A 22935-nucleotide genomic window follows, 5' to 3' on the forward strand; every position below is an offset into this window, starting at 1 on the left:
TGCAAAGTTTGACAGTATCAGGCAGAACTTATGGTTGCTCCATGTTCGAGAAAATCAATACGAAGCACACCTTGCCTATCCCAAAACACTGTCGCCATAAACTTCCTTGTTGACAAGATTTGCAAACAATTTCTTGGTTTTTGAGAGGACCTTGTGTTCCCACACTCCATGGACTGTAATTTTGTCTCGCAACTGACATGTTTCATCCAAATCTCATCACCAGTTACGATTCGATCCACCATGTTTGTGGTAGGCCTCCAGAAATGTCAACGTTGCCCCCATTCACTGTTCTTTATGGTGCTCTGTAAGCATTTTGGCCACCCATTGTGCAAAAAATTTGTGTAGCCTAGCTTTTGAGCGACAATTTCAAACAACAAAGTCCGTGAAAATTGTGGGAAAAAAAGCAAAAGCACCGTTATTGTGAAGTGACTGCTTTCACAAATTGTTTCTTCAACTTCAACGACTTTATTGGCAGTCACAATGCTCGGGCATCCACTCTTCTCTTCATCATGAACGTTGCTTTGGCCATTTTTAAACCGAATGCACCATTTCTGGATGGAACATTCACTCATTACGTTGTTTCCGTACACTTCGCACAGTTAATGACAAATTTCTATAGATTTTAGGTTTTTCGCCAACAAAAACCATATCACAGACTGCACCTCACAACTGGCGGGATTTTCGATTGCAGCGCACACTCCAAATTCGAATATAGAAAGAGCTAGACTTGGAGAGAGATTCCCACTGTCATGGATGGAGACAGATTGAGCTGCCGAACATGCAGATACCAAAATATACGCAATTGGTGCACACCTAGCGGTGTCGGACAGAAACGTTCCCTACTTTCTGAATAGCCCTTATATGTAAGCAGTAGTAGTAGTAGTAGTAGTAGTAGTAGTAGTAGTAGTAGCAGCAGCAGCACCAGCCGCGGTGGCGGAGGAAGATGACAATTGCTGAGACACACTTATAAATGTGTATTTCTTCAAGACTGTTTATCTTCCCTGTTTTTCCCAAGCTGTCCCTCTTCAAACAAACATTTAAACAATTTGGCTTGCTAGCCCATTAAGTTTCTTTTGGCTTCTTTCACTTACTCCTTTACATATAGCATGCAAGATCTTGGGCCTCGAGATCACGGAGGTTTATCTATAAATGCCCATATAACGTAGAACTAACATGAACAATGATGTATTCTTAGCAATAAGTGTAGTACTAAATTCCATACAAAATTAACTGTTCACCATAGCATAATTTTTTGTCCTATAGCAAGAATTAAATAACTATTGAAGAGAGAAAAAACTACATTGTGTGTATGAACAACAATGTAAATGCACTTTGCTGGCATTGTACATAAAAGTAAAATTACATGTTATGAGTAAAAAATAAATTTAGGTCCATCTTCCCACACACTTAACCATCATTCAGTATGAGTAGATCTGCTGCTCCAAACATTCTTTGTAAATCATCTTGCACAGAACACACTGGAAAAACAGTGACAGAGACTGTATTGGTTATTCACTTTATCTCAAGGCAATTTTAACACTTCAACCCTCCTTCCCCCCAAGCAATATTATCACATGGCTTCTCAGTTCTGAAATTTCTTGGTAACATATACTTTGTTCCTAGCCACTGTTGATCTCATTCACAGCCTACTCTGTCTCTCTTTGACATTTCTAGCACTTCAGTTGTCAAATCTCATTCAACGCTAGTATTGTCAACCTGTATTTTTCACCACACAGTTGTGCTACTTATGCCATAATGACATTCCTATCTAATCTTTATCTTCATACTCTTCTGCATTTCACATTAGTAAAATGTTCTTTGCTTTTGCTCAATTAAAAAAAAATTAAAACCTCAAATCCTTTAGGAAGAAAAAATATTAAAACAAATGAATGGGATTAAAAACAGGTCTTACCTCATAATATTGTTCCAGAGCAGGTACATTAAGCGACTTATCACTCCAGTCTCTTGTAACTTCTGTTTCTTCCTTGTCATTCAACCAAACCAGCTCATTTGTGGCTGATTGGAGGAAGTCTTGTAGCACTTCTAGATCAGACAGTCGTTTATTAGAAGTGACCAGCAATTCATTATAAAGCTTTTGTAATTGTCCAAGGTGCTGATTGTATAGTTGCAGCTCTTCACCATGGAAATTGCTCTGTATAGATGAGAAAAACAGTCATACAGAGAAGAAAAAAGAAATATTTATTACAAAATGAGAAAAGAAGACTAAAATGCACACTACATAATATCTTTTGGCACTATCAAATGACTTTTCATTCATTTCTTATGAGCATAACTTAATACAACCACAACAAATCATAAAAATAACAAAATAATCAGTCATATTTCATGATAGACTGAAACATATTCAGTCCTATTCGTGCAGCAAAGTCTTAACTTACCTTTGCTAATGAGCAGTGCTCAACCTTTGTCTGAAACTGCTCAATGATTCTATGTTCTCGCTGGTGGAGTTCAAGTTCATTTTGGACACTTGGTAAATCAGATCCATATTCAGCATCTTGTAATTGTTTCTAATAAAATAAAACGATAAATCAGAATCATCATAGTTGCCTTACCATCACTACTAATCCTGCATCATTCGCACCATTATTCAATAAGAAAAGAAATTTCTTATCACTACTAAATACCAACCGACATCTCACAACTGATATCAAATTTCGCTTAAAATCTGTAAAAATTGCACAAAAACTTCTCTTTCACTTACCAATTTAGAACGACACCATTCAGAGCATTCTTGAAGCTGTCTAAAATGCACATTTGTATCAACAAGTCTTGTCTCCAACACAGTGCGTGTCTGTCTAGTTACAGTTCGTTCTTCTACAGGGAATGATAATGATGCAAGAGGAGAAACCAGATGGGTATGTACCAATTGCCTTAGGGAAACCCAACGTTGATGGAGTTTCTGGACTCTGCACAAAATAAATAAGAGCACCGCTTAGTAACAAGTTAGTAATTTTATTGTTCACTAGTTTCAGTTTAGTTAATTCTGAGTTATTTTATCTAATTGTGAGGATATCTAATTGTGAGGATATTAATTAAAGTACAAATCTATACAGTTTATTTTCATACATGAATATCTGTATTTTTTTTTTTAAATCCATCCATTTTTCTCACAACGGTGAGAAAATTCCTAGATTTGTATCTACTTAAACAATGCAACACCGACTTTTTCATAATTTTCTTTAGCACCAATCATGAAGAAAGGAGGAGGAGCAATAACAGTTCATGATGACCGTGGTGTGAGACTCAATATAGGACTTTTAATTTCTGCTAAATTTCCAGCTGAAGTTGTGATAAACATTAGTCAACCGATAAACCACTGTTTGCAGCCTTCATCTATAACTTTGAATGCTATTATTCATTGTGTTGTGACAGTGAGCTATCAAGTGGTTCACCATTACAGAAAGGTCGAGGAGGAAAGATCACAAATCATAATAAGCCTTGTCTACTGAACTATAGCTGTATGTGCAAATTAAGACATAAGACAGATCACCAAGACGTATTTACCTTGCAAGTAAACCTATTTTGTGATGAAACTGTATTTCATTGTGGCTAATAATCACAGGAACCAAATGGAAGGCTTAATGCAATGCAATGCAACAAGTACTAACAGCACAGAACTAACCTCTTATGCAATTCCGGTGCCTGAGGGTACCGTCCTTCACGCAGGACTTGTGTGTCTGTGAACATGCTGTTGATGGCATCCTCTGTACCTCTCAGCTCCGTTTCCAGTAAATCAACATTATGTTTTGCATCAAGAGGATGCAGGCGGTCCAGACGACGAGCTTCTTCTTCAACACGTACCTCGAGCTCGCCCAGACGAGAATCAACTTGCTTAACTTCACGGTGCACTTTCTCAGCAAGTCTTTGCAGTCTTTCTAGTCTGAAACAGGATTAAAGAAACACGCAATACACTACTGCATCAAAACTGAATGAGCAAACTATGTCATCAAACAGTGGGCACGAAATGTGGCAAGTCCTCATTTCCAGTGAAGTCAAGCTGTAATAGGGAGACCAATACAGACTACTGGCTTAAACTATTGTAATACGTATGATGCCCACACATTTACAGAGCTTTAATTAATTTATTAAGCTTAGTAACATTCTTACCGTTTTATCTCTTCGAGGATGGCATGATCACGATCCTGGTGTGCAATCATCAGTCTGTTCCAATTCTTGTCAATAACCTCATACTGAAGTTCAGATTCAATGTCTACTTCTCCAACAGCTTCAAAATATTTCTGCGAATAATATTAACCAACTTAAACATTGCCAGATAATAAAAGGTAGGTTACTTTTAATTCCAGGGAGAAAAACAAAACTGCTAAAATTCACAACTGGTTCACTGAAAAAATCATAGATACTCTGCATCACAGAACAACTGACGAATTTAAATAAAAGAAATTGACAGTACGAGACCCAGAACAAGATAATTTTGGATGGAAGAACGAAGAAGGTTGCAAAGTATGAGAATGAAAGAATATTGAGAAATAAGAAATACCAGAAGAAACGAAGCTGAAGTGAATTAACGTGGTCCTAAGGTGGCCAAATGGAAGAAGAAGAAGAAACTAATATCTGAAACATATTTCTGGGTGCCCTGTGCATTACTTGCATCTTACCTCAAGTTCCCTGTAGATTAAGTGCAGTTTCTGTTTATCTCGCTGTCTAGGTGGAATTTCATCTGATCGGAATCGATTCGATTCTGCGGCAAGTTTCTTCATTTCTATGAGAGTGCTTGGAAATGTGCGATCCAACATCACTGAAATTTTTTCTCTCATCCATAAATGCAGACTGCTGGCCAGTTCACGATATTCAGATAGCCTCTGTTGAGATTCCTGTTAAAACAGAAATTATTTCAAAATGCATGCCCAACTGGTGGGTTTACAGTTACTCACTTTAGTTTTGATGTTATTATTTGCTCTTATGACTTCTAACAAATACTATAGGTTGAGATTAAGAACAAAAAAAATAAATTATTGCATTACAAAATGAATTAACCTCAATGACACTTACTGAATCATAAAGTGGATGAATTGGGGGTGGTTCTGGGAACACATCATAAAGTGATGATATGTATGTGATGAGAGACTTCTCATCTGGCTCAGGTGTGTCAACATCTGAAAAAGAAAAAAAACAAGTAACGTTAACAACAAATCACAGCTTCATAACTTCCTCTCCAAGACAAATTTATTTATCCTTTGCGAGCCAGTAAATCAGTTTCTGGTGATACAATGACATTTTTTCTGTTTGTGTACTTATGACACTGTATTGATTTGTACAAAGACAGTTAGCCTACAGCCCTACAAGCATATATGACCACTGTTATACAAAGGTTCTTTAAGTAATTAAATAACAGAAACTTTGTTAGTTTACCATCCAACATTTTTACTCATATTCAACAGGCTTTCATCAAAATTTGAACCACTTGTGTGGCAAAAGAAAACAGTATTCTGATGAGTATTTTTTCCAAATATTTTCCATTTTCAAATATTAATAAACAATAAATATAATGTCTCCTTTGCTACTAACACCAAGTTCAGAAACACTGCAACATAACTTTATGATAATTTGCCTAATACTTAGTTTCAAGTAGAAATGCTGTTTAAGCAATCTTCTAACAAAATCAAAAGCGAATAATCAAAATACTGGTAGAAGTCCTATCCTGTGTAAAGGAGACATCACCAAACAACAAAAACTATAAATGTAACAATTTTATACAAAAAGACACCAAGGCTTTCATTTTATATACTTGTCTACACAATATATAGCAACAGTATTTAAGTGAAATGAGTGTTTCACTGTCATACATTTAAAGATTTTAAATGCACTAATATTTTTCTCTTACACTAGAAGCACAAAAGTTTGTGAAATTACTAGCTAAATTTACCTTCAGGATCAAGAAGTCTTGTTACGCCATACTCCCTCTCGGCTACTGTGAAAGCAGTTTCGAGACGTTCTCTCACAACTCTTGAACGAATTGAGCGCCAATCAATAAGGTCTGGCCTAAAGCAGAAAGAATTGATTGTACAATATGGTCCAAAACTCGTATTAACAATAAGGTTACAATGGGGGAGGGGGGGGGGCAATCAAATTTAAACAAAATGGCAATCTATGGTGGTTCGTCCTTAATTTTAGTTTTCAAGTGACCAGAAAACATAAAGAATACGGACAACTTAATAGATCATATTTACAGCATGTGCCACTGATGGATGGCCGAACCTATATTTTAGTACAATTTCACGAGCATAAAAGATAAAATCCAAAAACAGACCACAATAGATGATATTTTGATACGTAAGAATTTAATTAACACACAAAGTCAAATACTAATCATGCTTCCTGCTAATTACAAAAAGACTGCACAAATTATTGTGATGCAACCCTTCAGCCCACAGTTATCTGCTTCCATACTATCTGGTTTTTATTTCTGAAATGCTGTCCCATAGAAGAACGGATTGGTTGTAGTGATGTATTCCACCACCAATTCATTATCAAATGTGTCCCACCACCAATTCGTTATCTACACTTACACTCTTCCAGAGCACATGAGAACTTTATTTTTTAATAATTCTGTGGGTTAAAATCTCCTCATACCTGTAAGTTACGATTGTTGTTGTAATAGTTGCACTAAAGAACAAAAGATTCACTCAAAACAGAAACAGTAATCGACAACCCCCAAACCACTGAGATTTCTGTCACTGGATTATTTTTATACCAGTACTTATCTAATTTTTCACAGACAAAAATTGTTTTCCTGCTGTTAGTATTACAGTAAATAAGAAGGCAGTATTTTCCTTGCAACATACGAGATGCCACATATCACAATCAATGGTTGAAAAATACTTTACAGGAAAGCATTTAACCCATTACCTGTTGCGGTGAATGAGAGCATTGAATGCCAGCCCGTCCCTCCAGGAGGATGTAAAATCGGAGACGCGGACGCCTGGATATTTTGCCGTTGATCTGCGTGCCCATCTCAGCAGTGCATCTCTCGCTGAAATGTTTGTCTCCTGGCCCACTACAATGTCGGATATCTGTCGGCACAAAAGAGACACATTTGATTTTCCACACCCATCATCAATAAGTTTTAACACTTTCTGTCAAATTGTGGAAAACCAATTTCGAGAGCCTTTACACTATAACTTTTTAAAATCCACTTTAGGCTTACAAAACTATTGGTAATAAATGTAAATGATTCCAAAACAGAAAGGGCATGCTTCATACGAAATATCCTCAGAAGCACAATAGCACAGCATATTTCGATATTTGGACATCATTCTTTGAAAATATTTGATAATTTATAACTTAAAGAATCTTATTAGAAAACAACAGTTCACTACAAAGAAACTAATAATTCGCTAATATTCAGAGTACTGGAGGCACAATTTTAACAGATTACAGTGAATAGCAGCCACTTCACTCATAGAAGAAAGAGCTTAATTGTGTCAGTGTGCTTCAATAGATGTACCAGGTCATTTAGTTCTATCCAGGCACACAGCAAACAACTTGAAATAGAGATTTAAAATACCACATTGTGTGTTTACGAAATTAAATCTTAAATATATTTCAATATTTGAACATTAAATTTGTTTTTCACCAATGTGTTGCAGAAATGATAATATAAGGCTTTTTAACTATCTGTTAAGGGCTGAAAACTGGGCAGAGGTCTATAAAGAAAATGATGTAAACTACATATTTAATTCCTTCCATGAAACATTTCTCCAACACTTCAATACTGCATTTCCACTGAAATCCAGGAAAATCGGAAACAAACACACAAACTCATGGGTAACAAAAGGGATAAGGATTTCCAGCCAAAAAAAGCGTGACTTAAAAAATCACATGAAACACCATGACGTCGATGATCAGTTTAGGTCATATTGTAAGACCTATTTTGCAATCTATAGAAAAGTTATCCAACAAGCAAAAAAATTATACAATGATAAATTTATAAAGGAATCTAACAATAAAATGAAAGGCTTGTGGACGGTTGTAAAAAATGAAACAAACAGTAAGCAGCATGTTATAAACAAAACATTAAAACTAAACCTAAATGATGAAGTCACATCAGATCCCCAAAAAATAGTAAATGGTTTTAATGACTATTTTAGCAAAATAGCAGAAAACCTGATAAAGAACAACTGCCACAGACCAAATGCTCAACACCAAACACTAATAGAAACCGCACCGGTACAGGCATCAATGTTTCTTCACAAAGTCTCCAATCCTGAAGTACTTACAGTTATAAAAGGACTAAAGAATAAGTACTCCAGTGGTAGTGACAATATTCCTGATTTAATTGTTAAGAAATGTGGAGAATCCATTGTAGAACCCCTAACCCACATAATAAATGCATCCTTTACAAACGGAGTTTTCCCTGACCTACTAAAGACTTCTAAAATTACCCCACTTCACAAAAAGGGCTCTAAAAATGATGTAGCCAATTACCGGCCCATAGCACAACTCAGCTCATTCTCAAAAATATTTGAAAAATTATTTTACACCAGATTGGAAGACTTTACTAATAAACTATCCTTATTGACAAAACACCAGCATGGTTTTAGAAAGCAAAAGACAACTACCACAGCTATTTATGAATATCTCAACGAAACCTTAAAAGCACTGGATAATAAGGAAATCACTACTGGTATCTTTTTAGATTTATCCAAAGCGTTTGATGTAATTGACCATACCATACTCCTTAAGAAGTTAGCAAATAAAGGTATAAGAGGAATTGCAAACAAATGGTTAGAATCTTACCTGTCAAACAGATTTCAAAAAGTTGAAATTAATTTTGAAAAACAGAATACAACCACCCATCAATCTACTGTCCACTCCTCTGACACAATGCCTATTAGATATGGTGTGCCACAAGGCTCAATCCTGGGACCCATACTGTTTCTGCTATACATTGATGATATAAGCACAAAGCTTGCTACAGGACATACCACACTATTTGCCGATGACACAAGTATTCTAATAACGGGTACTGATACAGAGGACCACAACCAAAAAATTAAACCGCTTATGTCGTCACTCAGCAAATGGTTCAACGAGAACAAACTGATTATAAACATACAGAAAACAACCTACATCAACTTCAGACTCTCATCCCAAAATCAAGAAATGCCTGATGTGATTCTAAATAACCAAGAGCTTATGTGTGTGGACTCTGTCAAGTTTCTTGGCATATGGCTTGCAGAAAATCTTAAGTGGGAGACACACACAAATTATATCTCAAAAAAGCTCTCAACTGTGTGTTACATTTTAAGGATACTCAAAAAATCAGTCACAAAATCTGTTCTCATAAATGTATATTATGCTTACTTCCATTCTACATTACAGTATGGAATCATATTTTGGGGGAACTCACCTAAAGGTAGATATATTTTCAAAATGCAAAAAATGGCAATACGCATAATATGTAATCTAAGACATAACGAATCATGCAGACAACATTTCAAAACAAATGGCATTATGACACTGCCCTCTGCTTACATTTATAATATCGTCTCATTTGTCAAGTCATACCTGTTAAACAATGACTGCACACTAAAATTCAATGGAGATATTCACAACTATGCAACAAGGCAGCAATCTGACCTACGTATGATTCAGTCCAGAACTACCTGCTACCAAAAAAGTGTTTTAAATGTTGGGATAAAAATGTATAATAATTTACCCAATGAAATCAAAGCAACAAAGAACCCAAGAGCCTTCACACATATTTTTTTAACTTATCTCTTGGACCATTGCTTTTATGCAGTTGATCATTTTTTTGAAAGGGGTTAAAAATGTAAAAAATATGATAAATGTTCAATTAGGTCTGAAAATTATATACTGTGCATGTCTATGAAATACACTGGACTACTTTACTATTACATTTGTATTGGCTGTTTGTATTTTACCATACAACATTTGCATTTACTGTTTTGTTAAAGATAGCTAACTTCCTCATTGCAAAATAATGTAAAAACAATTTATTAAATATTACCTGCAAATATGTTCCCTTGCCCTATCCAATATTGTATGTAAAACCTTACATCTCTTTGATTTGTATTAACTGTTTTGTTGAAGAAAGATAATTTCCTTGCTACAAAATAATGTAAACATCAATTTGTAAAAATTACTGTAAATAGCTCTCTTGACCTATCCAATATCATATGTACAGCTGTACAATACTATGATTGCCTGGATCAATAAAAATACAATACAATACAAAATAAGCAGAATGATTACAACAACATCCCAAAAAGCAGCAGTTAAGAGATTGCAAAATGTAGTGAGTTTCCTAATTGCTTGGTAGCCTATACTGGTAACTCATTCTGATACTGGCAACTGAACACCCCCAAACTTGACTCCCGTGGACTTTTTCTTGTGGGTCCAGATGACGAGCTACATGGTTGGAGGAACACACAGCTGCACAAGTTACAAGTGCAGTAGCAATGACACTTACATAAACTAAGTATACTTCACTCAGTGTCATTACTTATTGAGCAGATACCAGTTTGGTGGCCACCACAGCAATTAGTTTTAGTAGTGAAAGTTCCTAGTGCAAGAAATATCAATATTAGTTCAAGAGTTAAAACAATCTATTTTGTTTTACTTGTCACACGTACAATTAAAAAAAAATAGATCTTCACATATGAAGTAAAACATGGGGCCATACCTTCTTAGAAAATGACAGCAGTGTAGTAATAGTTCATTTTTAATATTGTATGCAGATTCTCAATATGTGTACCGTCTGTGATTTGCTTGTCTTTTGTTAATGTATATCTTGACACACTGCATATCCCTGAAGGTTCTACATCTCAATAGGTTCTAAGGAACACAATGGAAGGACGACTGAATGGATTGATTGATTGATGAAATGAGCTGAGAGAACTAAGTTCTAGAATTGTGACATATAATGTACTTGGGAACTGTATTATACAGTGAGTCACCTACGGTCCGGAAATTAAACACAGACTGCCACAAAAAGTTTCTAAAACGCAGATGTCGCACGAACGAGCGAGCACCCATAGTTACAGGGAGCTGCCGAGCAGAACACTGGGAATCAAATGAGGTCCAGCCCCACCCCACAGTCTACAGCGCACATCGGCTTTCATCTCTTTTGTCCCACCGAACAATTTCCATTCTCAATTTCCGGTCTTCTAGATAAGAGGGCCGCCTAACGACTAGATCGTCCACGCGCCCAGTGCAACTTTCACCTTTGATAAGTGTTGCTGGTCTTTGGAGATGGATCAACTCGAATTACAAAATCGGGTTATCTCTTGGTTGAGACGATTTCTAGTCAACCCAAGTAAGATTGTTAATAATTCGAGCTGTGTTCACACGCTGCGCGGCGGTCGCCGCTATCGATGACGGTTTAGAGCGAGGTTGGAGTTTACCGCCGTCGCGCCGACCGAACTCGAGTTGAATCTGTGCTTACTGAAGGGGACGTCACTCACAGTGGTCTTTAGGGATCTAGGCGCTTATTGTGAATTATTTTGTTTGATCGAAATTCGTGAAGTGTAACTTACAAGTGAGTCTACACGGAATATTAACATCATGGCAACTCGGAAATTATGCACATATTAAAATTTAGAATGCAAACTGAGGGAAACGATGAGGAAGCGATAACTTTACACTGATGCTCGAGCCATGGTAGTTGGCTACCTTAATATCGTCGCCAAAATCCTTACAGCAAATTCCGAATGTCTCATGAGTGTGTTTTCGAATTACGACCTATAGCGAAATCTCTCAGCAAATTCAGGGTGTCCCATGAGCAGTAATTTCAGACTGTAGAGTGGCATCCATTATTGCTCGCGGCGAGGCATTTGGCTACTAAATCGCCGTTTATGAAATGCCCTCAAGAAAAAAAAAATTACTGATAGGTTAAAGAGATATATATAATACTTAGTATATGGCTTGTGAGGAAACTTGGCAATAGGTGGAAATATTGCTATGATGTCAGATATTTGTATGTCAGACAATTAAAAAAAAAAGTGTTTTTAGTTTGATCGCCGATTTCATATAACAAACAAAATTGCAATCAAACCTGTTCACAAGCCTCGCAGATGCTAATGAGAGAAATGAACTCTTTTAGAATGTTTCGACATACTCGGTTTGGTTACAGTTATCTTAAGAGAAGTTACAACCGGAACAGGCATGAACGTGGCAAACGGCGTCGAACATAATTTAGATTTTCCTGCCAACTCGATCTGAGCGAGCTTAGGGTAATCAGCTTGGTTTATAAAACATGCTGATTTGGGTTGAGATTATTACTAACTCGAGTCGAACGCACTGCACGGCGGGCATGCGCTGAGTTACGGTTTCTTTCACGCTAGTTAAGATTTTGGTTACATTACGTTCACCCGATGGCCGTAAAGATCTGAGGAGCATGTTTCAGGTTTTTCACAATTTCAAGCCAAAAGACCAAACTTTGCTCCCTAAGCCGCCCGAAAGCGAGAACAGCGCTGAAAGCTATGTCATCTCTTTCATCCCGACTTAGTTTGGCGTAAACCCGAGTTAGCCCCGCCAAATACGGGACATACCAATTCACCTCCCCAGTCTTTTTTACTAGCTTCCTTATCCGAGGCAACTCAGTAACGCATTGTCAATTCAAGGTAAAGACCATATAAATTTTCAGTTACCACATCGTGAACTGTCAGTGACAAGCAAATCAAACCATTGCAACTACTAAAGCATATTTGGTATTCTGATTAAATAGGTAAATATTTACTTACATCTTTTACTTCTTAAATATTTCTGGCGATATCGAGGGGATAATTTGCCATAAACTAGTCTACTCTTAATGTTCTTCAATGCACATTCAAAGCGATTCAACAAAAGTAATACTGAAGATTCGGCGCATTTCTAATTTATCCATATTTTCTTGAAACTCTAGGCTTCTACACATGTTGAAGTAGGAAACAAAGACTCCTGCCGGTAATGTTTAGTTTCCAGTCACTGCCAACAAAAGCAAACAATACTGTGTACGTTTGTAGTAGTCCACTGTCGCAGCCGTTATATTCTGTGTACTGTACTGGATATATTTGTGGTGAAATGGGTGAGAAACAATTTCTGAACAATTGCTACGCTCTCCGGAATGGGGGAAAAGAATCAACTATCGCTCGGTACGAAACAATACAAGATTATTAGTTTTTGGTCAGTTGGTCTCGAAACGGAATTCGTCCAAAGTTTGAGAAGTTTAACACGAAGTATGCTCGTTATATTTATGATATTTATGTAAATGAAAACTGTAACATACAGTTGCCATCTTGGTACAAACAGGTAAACTGATTTCCAGAAAATCAAGAGAGAGTACAAGCAAGGCCGGTTTTAGGCCCAAGCGGCAGAAGCTGCCGCTTGAGGGCGCCAAGCTGAGGGGGACGCCTCACACTTTTCAAAATGCTTAACAATATGTACTTGTAAAAGAAATTGATTGTTCTCATACAGTAGGAACATCGATGGAGTAAGCATAGCATGCTGCGCATACGACCAACATGAAAGCGAATAATTGTTAATAGTTATTATACGTTGTAGCATACTTTTGTTTAAGAGCTAAGCGTTAATATTGCACACAGATTTGTTCCGTTTCCACACACATTTATTGCCAATAGTAGTGCTGAACTTTCGCTGTTGCAGACAGAGGTCTAGTTGGTATTACACACATCGCGGAATCTAATCCCGAATGGACCAAGGAATTTTAGTCTGCCTTTAACCTAGTCTTTGCATCTCAATGATGGAAAATTCACCAGGAGACCACGTTAACTTGTAGGTCCCCTTCTCCCGGTAGGATTACTGGGCAAGGTTAAATACATTATTATTATTGTCCTTCCTTTCTCAGACCCCAGGTCTGGCTCGGAATGAAAGCGACGCGGACCCTGATCAAGCGTCACTTCCTTCCAACTGTACGGCATATGTTACATTGCGTCTAGGAACCCTCGGGCAACTGAACATGCATCAACAATTACGGATTTCTGAAGTTGCACATACAAGCTTGGATGTAGCTGTATTGCATTGATGTACCGGTGGATACTGCGTGGCACGACTCCTGTAGTTGAAAGTATAATTGGTATAATGTCAACTTTATCCTGATGCCACATGTCCTTGACTTCCTCAGCCAGTTGGATGTATTTTTCAATTTTTTCTCCTGTTTTCTTCTGTATATTTGCTGTATTGGGTATGGATATTTCAATTAGTTGTGTTAATTTCTTCTTTTTATTGGTGAGTATGATGTCAGGTTTGTTATGTGGCGTTGTTTTATCTGTTATAATGGTTCTGTTCCAGTATAATTTGTATTCATCATTCTCCAGTACATTTTGTGGTGTATACTTGTATGTAGGAACGTGTTGTTTTAAAAGTTTATGTTGTAAGGCAAGCTGTTGATGTATTATTTTTGCGACGTTGTCATGTCTTCTGGGGTATTCTGTATTTGCTAGTATTGTACATCCGCTTGTGATGTGATCTACTGTTTCTATTTGTTGTTTGCAAAGTCTGCATTTATCTGTTGTGGTATTGGGATCTTTAATAATATGCTTGCTGTAATATCTGGTGTTTATTGTTTGATCCTGTATTGCAATCATGAATCCTTCTGTCTCACTGTATATATTGCCTCTTCTTAGCCATGTGTTGGATGCGTCTTGATCGATGTGTGGCTGTGTTAGATGATACGGGTGCTTGCCATGTAGTGTTTTCTTTTTCCAATTTACTTTCTTTGTGTCTGTTGATGTTATGTGATCTAAAGGGTTGTAGAGGTGGTTATGAAATTGTAGTGGTGTAGCCGATGTATTTATGTGGGTGATTGCTTTGTGTATTTTGCTAGTTTCTGCTCGTTCTAGAAAGAATTTTCTTAAATTGTCTACCTGTCCATAATGTAGGTTTTTTATGTCGATAAATCCCCTTCCTCCTTCCTTTCTGCTTAATGTGAATCTTTCTGTTGCTGAATGTATGTGATGTATTCTATATTTGTGGCATTGTGATCGTGTAAGTGTATTGAGTGCTTCTAGGTCTGTGTTACTCCATTTCACTACTCCAAATGAGTAGGTCAATATTGGTATAGCATAGGTATTTATAGCTTTTGTCTTGTTTCTTGCTGTCAATTCTGTTTTCAGTATTTTTGTTAGTCTTTGTCTATATTTTTCTTTTAGCTCTTCCTTAATATTTCTATCATCTATTCCTATTTTTTGTCTGTATCCTAGATATTACTATTACTATTATTATTATTATTATTATTATTATTATTATTATTATTATTATTGTCTTCACTTTCTCAGACGTTAAGTCCGGTTAAAAATGGAGTGACGCGGACCTTGATCAAGCGTCACTTCCTTTTAACTGTACGGTATGTGTTATATTGCATTTAGGAACTTTCGGGTAATTGAACATGTATCAATAATTACGGATTTCTGTAGCTGTATATATATGTTTGGATGTAGCTGTATTGCATTGATGTACTGGTGGATATTGTGTGGTATGACTCCTGTAGTTGATAGTATAATTGGTATGATGTCAACTTTATCCTGATGCCACATGTCTTTGACTTCCTCAGCCAGTTGGATGTATTTTTCAATTTTTTCTCCTGTTTTCTTTTGTATATTTGTTGTATTGGGTATGGATATTTCGATTAGTTGTGTTAATTTCTTCTTTTATTGGTGAGTATGATGTCAGGTTTGTTATGTGGCGTTGTTTTATCTGTTATAATGGATCTGTTCCAGTATAATTTGTATTCATCATTCTCCAGTACATTTTGTGGTGTATACTTGTATGTAGGAACGTGTTGTTTTAAAAGTTTATGTTGTAAGGCAAGCTGTTGATGTATTATTTTTGCGACATTGTCATGTCTTCTGGGGTATTCTGTATTTGCTAGTATTGTACATCCGCTTGTGATGTGATCTACTGTTTCTATTTGTTGTTTACAAAGTCTGCATTTATCCGTTGTGGTATTGGGATCTTTAATAATATGCTTGCTGTAATACCTAGTGTTTATTGTTTGATCCTGTATTGCAATCATGAATCCTTCTGTCTCACTGTATATATTGCCTTTTCTTAGCCATGTGTTGGATGCGTCTTGATCGATGTGTGGCTGTGTTAGATGATACGGGTGCTTGCCATGTAGTGTTTTCTTTTTCCAATTTACTTTCTTTGTGTCTGTTGATGTTATGTGATCTAAAGGGTTGTAGAGGTGGTTATGAAATTGTAGTGGTGTAGCCGATGTATTTATGTGGGTGATTGCCTTGTGTATTTTGCTAGTTTCTGCTCGTTCTAGAAAGAATTTTCTTAAATTGTCTACCTGTCCATTATTATTATTATTATTATTATTATTATTATTATTATTATTTATTGGAATAGGCGCTTTGTGTGTTGATTAATGTCCAGGCAGTGTACGAAATTAATGCATAAAATGATCGGGATAATTAACGTGACTATATTACATTGCATTTACAAGTCAAGTGGTAGGTAACTGGGGAGTGTGGTGCCAGTCAAGCCGTTGAATATCAAGCAATGTTCATTACGAATAATATCTGTGCTTATTTTACAGTTGCCAAGAAGTTCCTATGACGCGGTGAATAAGCGGTTAATATTTTAGCTATCCTAAGGATAAACAAAAGAATAACCGTAGCAGAACGTAAAACGGAAGAATTTAGTTCCTAAGAATACTTCGGGGAGTGATCAACAGTTCGTCTGCTGGATGTAGGAGGGGAAAATAATAAATTTTGTGGGAACGCTTTCACTCTGACATAATAGGAAGTCACTTCACATTGCTGCCGTTGCAGATTAAAATTGTGCTCCGGACCGGGGTTCGAACCTAGGACCTTTGCCTTTCGCGGGCAAGTGATCGACTAGGGTTATCCATGCACAACTCACGATCCGCACTAACAGCCCTACCTCCGCCAGTACATAATCTCCTATACCTCCCAAACTTCACAGGTGTTCTCCTGCATACCTTGCAGGAAACGATCCCCCAGGCCAATGTCTCCGCCATATTACTTCTTCCAATAGTGGTAGTCCCGCAAAGTATACACGAGATCTTTTGTGAAGTTTGGAAGATAGATGAGGTACTGGCGGAATACGTGAGGGTAGATCACGGGACATGCTTGCATAACTCAGTCGGTAGAGCATTTTTCCACGAAAGGCTAAGGACTTGAGCCCTGATCCAGTAGATAGTTTTCGTCTCCCAGGAAATTTAAGATGAAGACACGCTCCGCTGCAGAGTGAAAATTCGATCTGGAGCGGCACATCTCTTCGAAGTTTTCAGCCCACATCATTTCCGATATCGAATATACGAATTGTTGAAATGACTGAATTACGTGTGCGAAATCCATAATAATTCTGGTCAGAATCTGCCTACACTAGAGATGTAAACACATTCAAAAGAGTATTCAAGGCGCCTGCGTGCACACATTACGCCGCACAAGTCATATGACTTGGAATTATACACGGCGTTGTGGTCCACGTCTCCCCCCCCCCCCCCCTACCCCTAGCTAATATATTAACCAGTTCATAAATTTGCACGCTATGCTTGCTCTCTTGTGTTCTCTTCGGTTCCCACCAAATGTAAACGCTTGTTTACAGGTTAAAGAAGATGGCAATGATGAATGACGAATCGTTTGCAAATGTTCGTGATTTCCATTCTGCTAAAAGCTGTTTTCAAGCATGTTATTCCACATGTATGGCAAACGAGATCCGCCCTTAAAGGGAGAGGCAAGAGTTACAGCCACTGACCTCTCGATGTAATCCGTCTGCAAACAAGTGCTTCAGAAATGACACTTTCATTTGAGCGTTAGTATGATTGATCTGTACCAATTGCACACTCAACGAAGACCGCTGTGGCCAACTTGGGGGGAAAAGTCGCTAAATATGAGGTATTTGACAAGTACAACAGCGACTAAAATTCATGTTTGGGACTGCCGACTTTTTTTGGGGGTCTACTCGAATATATTATGGAAAACGTGAAGTTTTTCACTACCCGAACTCCCAAATAATGGGAGAAAACTTTTACACCATATACCTCTATTGCGATTATAGGTTGTTTAGTGCGTGAGGGGGAACGAAAGGAAGAAAGAACTTGTTTTCCATTGTAAGACGCGTGTAAGCTTACTCCTGACGTTAGCACTCCTTATATACCAATATACCAACAACAATCAGTACTAGCTTTGCCTTCCTATACTCCACCACCTATGAAGCAAGAGCAACTTGCGCTGTGAACTCCCTCGTTCAAATCTACAAAACAAGTTACAACAGTGAGTTTCCCAGAATGCAGTGTACTGTTACACAATTTGCTTGCAGTGTTGAGTTACGTTCACTACACTGTTTGACTAAGTATGTCCACGTGCAAAATTAGCAATCCTAAATACGAACATTACAGGCAGGTTTGGGAGTTCTATCCTCAATTTAAAGAGTGGTTACGGCCTGTTGAAAATGACACTACAAGAGCTTACTGTACCTACTGCAAGCGCGAAAGTTAACACAGCAAATTTCCGGATATTTTCAAAAGTTTTCGATAATGGAAGCTTCCGTTTAAAAGCGAGGCTAAAATGAATGGCAATAAATTTTCGGAAGCAGATATCTGTATGTTCATTGTTGAACACACTTCATTTGCTTCGTGTGATCACTTTTCAGAATTATGGAAAAAAACAATTTTCAGATTGTAAATTTTAGACAACTCAAGTTATACAGAAGTATGGGCAGAGAAATTGCCGTAACGTGTTAGCTCCACGGAAATGTCGCGTCAAAATAAACTGAGAATGAATTCAGCTTAATTTTAGATGAATCAGCAGATATATGTCACAAAATTACTCGCGTTTTTATATCCTGTTTCAGCGTCTCAATGCAGAAAATAATGTGCACGTTCTTGGCTTTGGTGGAATCAGAATCTGGTACAGCTGAAGCCATTGTTAATTCAATAAAAGCTTTGTTGGGGTGTCAAACTTAATTCAGAAAATATGATTGGGATCGGGATTGATTGACAATGCTTCCGAAAACACAGGAATAACCAATGATAAATTTGAGAGGCTGAAACTAGATTTAAACTTACTTACTTTTACTTTACACGTGGCTAAGGTCTTATCGACCATACACCTGCTCTACGAGCCTCTTTCAATTATTTCTATCCAAGGAAATTATTGTCCAATCAGAGTTGATGCCCATCCTAGCTGCATCTTCCCGGATATTCTCCATCCACCTAATTCGAGGTCTTCCTCTTCTTCTCTTTCCTTCTAATTTCTTAGTGGATGCTATTTTGGGTAGTCTGTTCTCCGGCATCCTTGCTACATGACCAGTCCAGTTCAGTCTTCTCTTCTTTAACATTTCCACAATGATACTATGTTTGTACTGCTCCCGTAGTTCTTCATTTTTCCTTATCCTCCACTCCATGAAATTTTCATCGAAGATTGGTCCAAATATTTTTCTTAGTATTTTTCTTTCAAATATCAACAGTTTTTCTTCATCTTTTTTCCTGAATGTAATAGCTTCACATCCATATAATGCTACTGGTACAATAGTTGACTGATAAAAACGGATTTTGAATTCAGTACTAAGTGATCTCATCCTTAAAATTTTGATACAGCTGTAAAAAGTTCTATTAGCTGCTGCTAGACGGGCGTCTATTTCTATTTCTGCTCTATTGTCTCTGCTAAAAAGACTCCCTAAGTACATGAAGTGGTCAACTGCCTTGAAAGTGAGACCATTTACGGTCAGTGGTGTATTCTTTTGGAGTTTTTTTACTTATGACTAGATATTCTGTCTTTTCTTCATTCACATGAAGTCCAGCTTTCTCAGCTATTTTGTAATAATTTTGCATCATCCTGATTAATTCAGCTTTTGAAGTGCTTATTAAGGCTACATCATCTGCATAAGCAAGTCTAGTAATGTTCTGTCCCTGCAGTTGGATCCCTTGCGGATTAGTTTTGGTGAATTCTCTATCAATCTTCTCTAAGATAATATTAAATAGAATAGGTGAGATGGCATCCCCTTGTCTCAGTCCAGTGTACACCTTAAAATTTTAAGTCTCTCCTGCAGGTGTCTTAACTTTGCATATGGTTTCTTCCAAACACATTTTAACCAATTTGATTAATTTTAATGGTATTTCAAATTCTTTCATGGTGTTTAAGAGTGTCTGTCGGTGTATGCTATCATAGGCCTTCTTGAAGTCTATAAATAGAATATGGATATCTACATTAAATTCCCATGCCTTCTCATTTATTTGTCTCAATGTGAATAAGTGATCCAAAGTGGATCTGTTAGTGCGGAAACCACATTGGTAGTCCCCAATCAGTTCTTCGGTTATGGGAATCAGTCTGTGTAGTATACACATCGACAAAATTTTATACGTGACATCGAGTAGGGCAATTCCTCTGTAGTTATCACAGACAAGGGGATCATTCTTCTTAAAGATGGGGCATATAATTGCAGCTTTCCAATCGGCCGGTATGTTTTCTGTCTCCCAAATTGTTTCAATTAAGGAATGTAGTTCTATTTCCAATTGTGGTCCTCCATTTTTTAAAAGCTCAGCATATACCTGGTCTTCCCCACAGGCCTTGTTGTTCTTTAATTTCTTTATTGTTTGTCTTATTTTATTTACTGATGGTGTGGTGACTTGTATACCAACTGTATCTGGTTCTTCAAATGTAAAGTAATATTGTGGATCATTGCAGTTGAGCAGCTGTGTAAAGTATGTCTTCCATGTTTCTTGTATGTCATTCTTGTTTGTAAGTATTTTCCCATTATGGTCCTTTATAAACTGTTCCCTTTTAGTGAATTTTCCCAAGGACTTTTTTATATTCTGGTACATCTGCCTTGCTCTGTGATGCTTGAAATCATCCTCCGCTTCTCTTACCATGTTGTTGTAGTGTTTTCTCTTCTCTTGTCTTAGAGTTCGTTGTGTTTCCTTGCGGATTTTATAGTATCTCTCCTTTAGTGTAATATTGTCAATGTCTTGTAACCATGCCTTCCTCGCATTTTGCCTCTCCAGTACTCTTTCTGGGCACTTTAGATTTAAACTTACCATACTTGATTATGTGTTTGTCATTCATTGCAGTTTCTGTTGGAAGAGATGAGACACTGCCAAGAATCTACAACTGGTTTCTGCACTCTTGTAAGCGCCAAGCAATGTATAGGGTCATTTATAAAACATTAACAGAAGGTCAGGAACCTTCGAAAATGCCTGCTGTGTGACGCGATGACTTTCTATTGAGATAGTTACAAGAATATTATCACAGTGGGAAGAAAAAAAAAATGCTGTAGACATGTACTGCGATCCTGTGAATAAGTTATATTTGGGTGACTTCAAACCAATAGTTCAGGAAGTGCAAAATACAACATACGCTTTTGAAAGTGAGAACACTGACTCTAAAAAATTACTTCAGGATTTGACAACTCTCATTTGATCGTGAGTAGGAGAACTAACAGTTTACGAGTTGCAAGGTATGGAAAAACCGCAGTTATTTAAAACAGTGTTTTAGTGGTTTTAAATTAATGTTTACTGCGGGTTAAGAAACATATTAAATGTGTGTACCACGTATAGTGCAGTAGCGCAGGGACCCTACGGGAAGGCGTGTCGCCGGATTGCGATCACGCGCGTCCCTCCTTCAAAGGCCTGCAAACTGAAGAGCCAACGGGTGGTTCCCCACGTTTCAAGGAAATACAGGGTTTTTCACAAAGTTATACCGACCCTCCACAGCGCGCCTTGTGGATCAGTGGCGTCATTGTGCGCAGATACGCCCGAGGGGTGTTAATTTCCCAAAAAAGTGCGTTAACACTACATGGAATGCAGATATGAGCTACTAATAAAAATAACGCAGTAAACGCATACGGACAGAATCTACGTAAATTTCCGCACGCTGTTAGAGAGGAAATTAAACTTCCCCAGCACAAGCGATGCTCACTATTCAGACTATCTCTCCAGCATTTCCGGTCCAGTTCTCTTATGTGAATAGACAAAATAACTTCGCTGAGTTTGTTTTTATATAGCGGAGTTAATTTCAGTTTATTAAAGGAATACTGCAGTTGTTTAGTGAGCTTTTATTAAAAATAAATAACTGTAAACAACAGGTGAGAAGTGTAGAATCTGAAGTGACGCTGTATTACTGCACTTCTCTCACCATTAACTGTGTTATCGGTAGACTGCATAAATCTTTTTCATTCAGAAACTGCTGGCACTTGTAGAGTGAACTGCACTGAATGGAACCACTTACCACACATCGACAGTGTATCTTCCACGAGGGGTGTGAATGTGTGTGCTGGAATGGATTTGCTCATGTTAAATCTAGAACAGTGATCTGCTGCAGTGCATTACCTGACTTACGTTGAAACGGCTCAAGTTCTGTGACGGCCAGATGACGACCTACCTTTGCAAAGGGAGGCAATTTAAGCCTCTGGGCCTCTTCAGATGTTGGAGGAGCTGAGGCTGGGGTGATGCATTTGATAAACGTCATGCACTGAGAAGTATTCCAGCCAATGGCAGAAGAGGCAATGAAATCGAAACTGTCGAATACATATTGACAGCATGTTACACTTGGGTTAGGCTCTTCGGTGTGGTCGATAGCTGACAGCTCCAGCTGTTTAAGTTTTTTACCTAATAGCCCCCTTAAAAATAATTACACAATATTAACACTAACCTTAAGAAGTTATTTCATTTATTCACACAAAAGAACCGGTCAAGAAACGCTGGTCGGCCTGCAAAACGAAATGCGAGAAGTGCTCGCGGTGAGCTAAGTTGCATTTCCCTGAAGAAGAGCCAATTTCCCCCTCTAACATTGTGCACATATTTACGTAGATTCTGTCTTTTCTTGCGTTAGTATCAGTAGTAACTCGTATCTGCATTCCGTGTAGTAAAAAAATGGTTCAAATGGCTCTGAGCACTATGGGACTTAACTTCTGAGGTCATCAGTCCCCTAGAACTTAGAACTACTTAAACCTAACTAACGTAAGGAT

At 37.5% G+C, this 22935-nt stretch overlaps 1 protein-coding gene across 1 annotated transcript in view; it reads right to left on the reverse strand.

Moving 5' to 3' along the window:
• The window catches only part of LOC124803383, a 514737-nt gene that overhangs the window by 243191 nt on the left and 248611 nt on the right, over positions 1-22935 (reverse strand). The window contains 9 exon segments of the mRNA XM_047264568.1: positions 1913-2152; positions 2400-2528; positions 2723-2927; positions 3644-3901; positions 4129-4259; positions 4638-4853; positions 5032-5135; positions 5906-6021; positions 6889-7052. Of these exon segments, the coding sequence (XP_047120524.1) occupies positions 1913-2152; positions 2400-2528; positions 2723-2927; positions 3644-3901; positions 4129-4259; positions 4638-4853; positions 5032-5135; positions 5906-6021; positions 6889-7052 (1563 nt within the window).

Source organism: Schistocerca piceifrons, chromosome 6, assembly GCF_021461385.2.
Source record: "Schistocerca piceifrons isolate TAMUIC-IGC-003096 chromosome 6, iqSchPice1.1, whole genome shotgun sequence".
Taxonomy (NCBI): Eukaryota; Metazoa; Arthropoda; class Insecta; order Orthoptera; family Acrididae; genus Schistocerca; species Schistocerca piceifrons.